Genomic DNA, 1,677 nt, shown 5'->3' with positions numbered 1-1,677 from the left:
CCTTCCCAGATGTTCGTTCGCGAATCCAAGCCATGGTGATGACACTTTAAGCTGCAGGGTAGAGAAACCCCTCCAGACACAGAAGGTTAACTCTGTCCTAACCTATTCTCCATATTGCCCTTCTCAGGTTTCTAAGGATACTCTGTGTATACATCTACGTGGAACTTAACACTGACACTTTACTGTACGATGTCTGTCATACAAATGCCTTTTACATATCGACAGCTTAAGTAAGGATACAAATTCTGCCCTGCTTCCAAAACATACGCTAAATTTTTGAAGATCTTGTCCCTAAGGGGGATCAGCAAATTGCAGGCATAAAGAAGTACCCGCAATTGTGAACTTTGCTGTGGAGCCTCACCAGTGTTATGATCTATGTACTGTGACCTACAATCCTTTCCTATTTGCTGTAGGATGGATGGGGCATATCCTACTGCAGACTCGTACAAAGGCAACGATATAATGGTGAAGAAATGGCAACCTAAATTTAGTTATGTATAGTTTGGCTTTAGATTTTGAAGAGTGCAATGTCTAAACATATCTTTAACAATAACTGATTTTTAACTCTAGGTGTGTACAGCCATATCATGATACAGTAAACACCATCATGGGGGAAAAAAAAGTAGCCAAATAGCTCAGTATTTTGGGAATGCTCTACTTATTACCTTTTTTTTTTTCTTTCTTAGGGGTCCCAGATTTTGTGTCACTCATTCAACAGCAATAGAAACAGCCAGTGCAAAACTGAAGCTCTGGCACACATGCCAAGAGAGACCAAAGGTGGACATTGATCCTTTCCCAGAAATAGTATCATTGCTACCATTGACACTTAAGTCTTGCACACCCAGGATACCATCTTCTCTTTCTCAGGTAGGTAGGATCACAAAATTGAAAAACAAAGCCTTGTCCCATCAAAAATAATGATAAAACTCTTTGAATTCACTGGAATGAGAATAGAGTACTCGGTAGGAAGTCAAGATTTAGCAAGCTGGTCTTTTGCAGATTGTGATGTGTAAAGATGCAACAAAATTTTGCCATACTTTACGTAACAGGTTGCTATAAATTGAGTCAAATTATCTTCTCAGTTACATCCTATTCTTAAGCCTTTTAGCTCAAAACTCTCAGAACTGCAAAATTAAGGATCTATCAGTGCAGATTCTGCCCTTCAACCAGCCTTATCTTAATCTAGAATAATTCTTACAATTTCACTGCAGTTACCATGAATCTACCCCTCGTGTTTGAAAAAAGAGCAGAGTTCTGCCTATTTTCTATCACCACAGTCCCTCAACCAGCCACATGTGAATTTTGCTTTCTACAGAGGACAATGAGCCACATAACGCAGATCTTTTCACAACATGTAGCTTGCAGGTGGCCAGTTCAGTTTTGACTTTCTTCCTTGAAAGCCTGAATTTGAGAGGTAACTGCAATGAAAGCTGCAGGCTTTCAGCAACACAGTGTTAAGCCACTTGGAAAATGTGAATGGAGACTGTTGTTCCCATATCAAGAACTCTATGGGCTATGCCACACATCTGTTCACACACACCTCTATTACTTTGAGTTGGTTAGTTTTAGACTACAATTATATTTTTAAAAAGCTCATTCATGGAGATAATGGAGGAAAAACAGTGGGATAGATTTCCTGTTCAGAAGAAGCTGGATTTAGGAGCCAGGTTCCTGCTG

General features: G+C 39.7%; 1 protein-coding gene across 1 annotated transcript in view; it reads left to right on the top strand.

The window, feature by feature from the left end:
* Window positions 1-686: 686 nt before the first annotated feature.
* RGS22 (regulator of G-protein signaling 22) overlaps window positions 687-1,677 on the top strand; it is a gene marked incomplete at its 5' end in the record, with an annotated part of 35,037 nt that continues 34,046 nt past the window's right edge. Inside the window, one exon of the mRNA XM_010140558.1 lies at window positions 687-867. Within this exon, the coding sequence (XP_010138860.1) occupies window positions 687-867 (181 nt within the window). The remainder of the gene's footprint in view (window positions 868-1,677) is intronic.

This window comes from Buceros rhinoceros, unplaced genomic scaffold (assembly GCF_000710305.1).
Source record: "Buceros rhinoceros silvestris isolate BGI_N320 unplaced genomic scaffold, ASM71030v1 scaffold6157, whole genome shotgun sequence".
In the NCBI taxonomy this organism is placed as follows: domain Eukaryota; kingdom Metazoa; phylum Chordata; class Aves; order Bucerotiformes; family Bucerotidae; genus Buceros; species Buceros rhinoceros.
The sequence above is the reverse complement of the archived record's forward strand: the minus strand, read 5'-3'. Positions and strand labels throughout refer to the sequence as shown.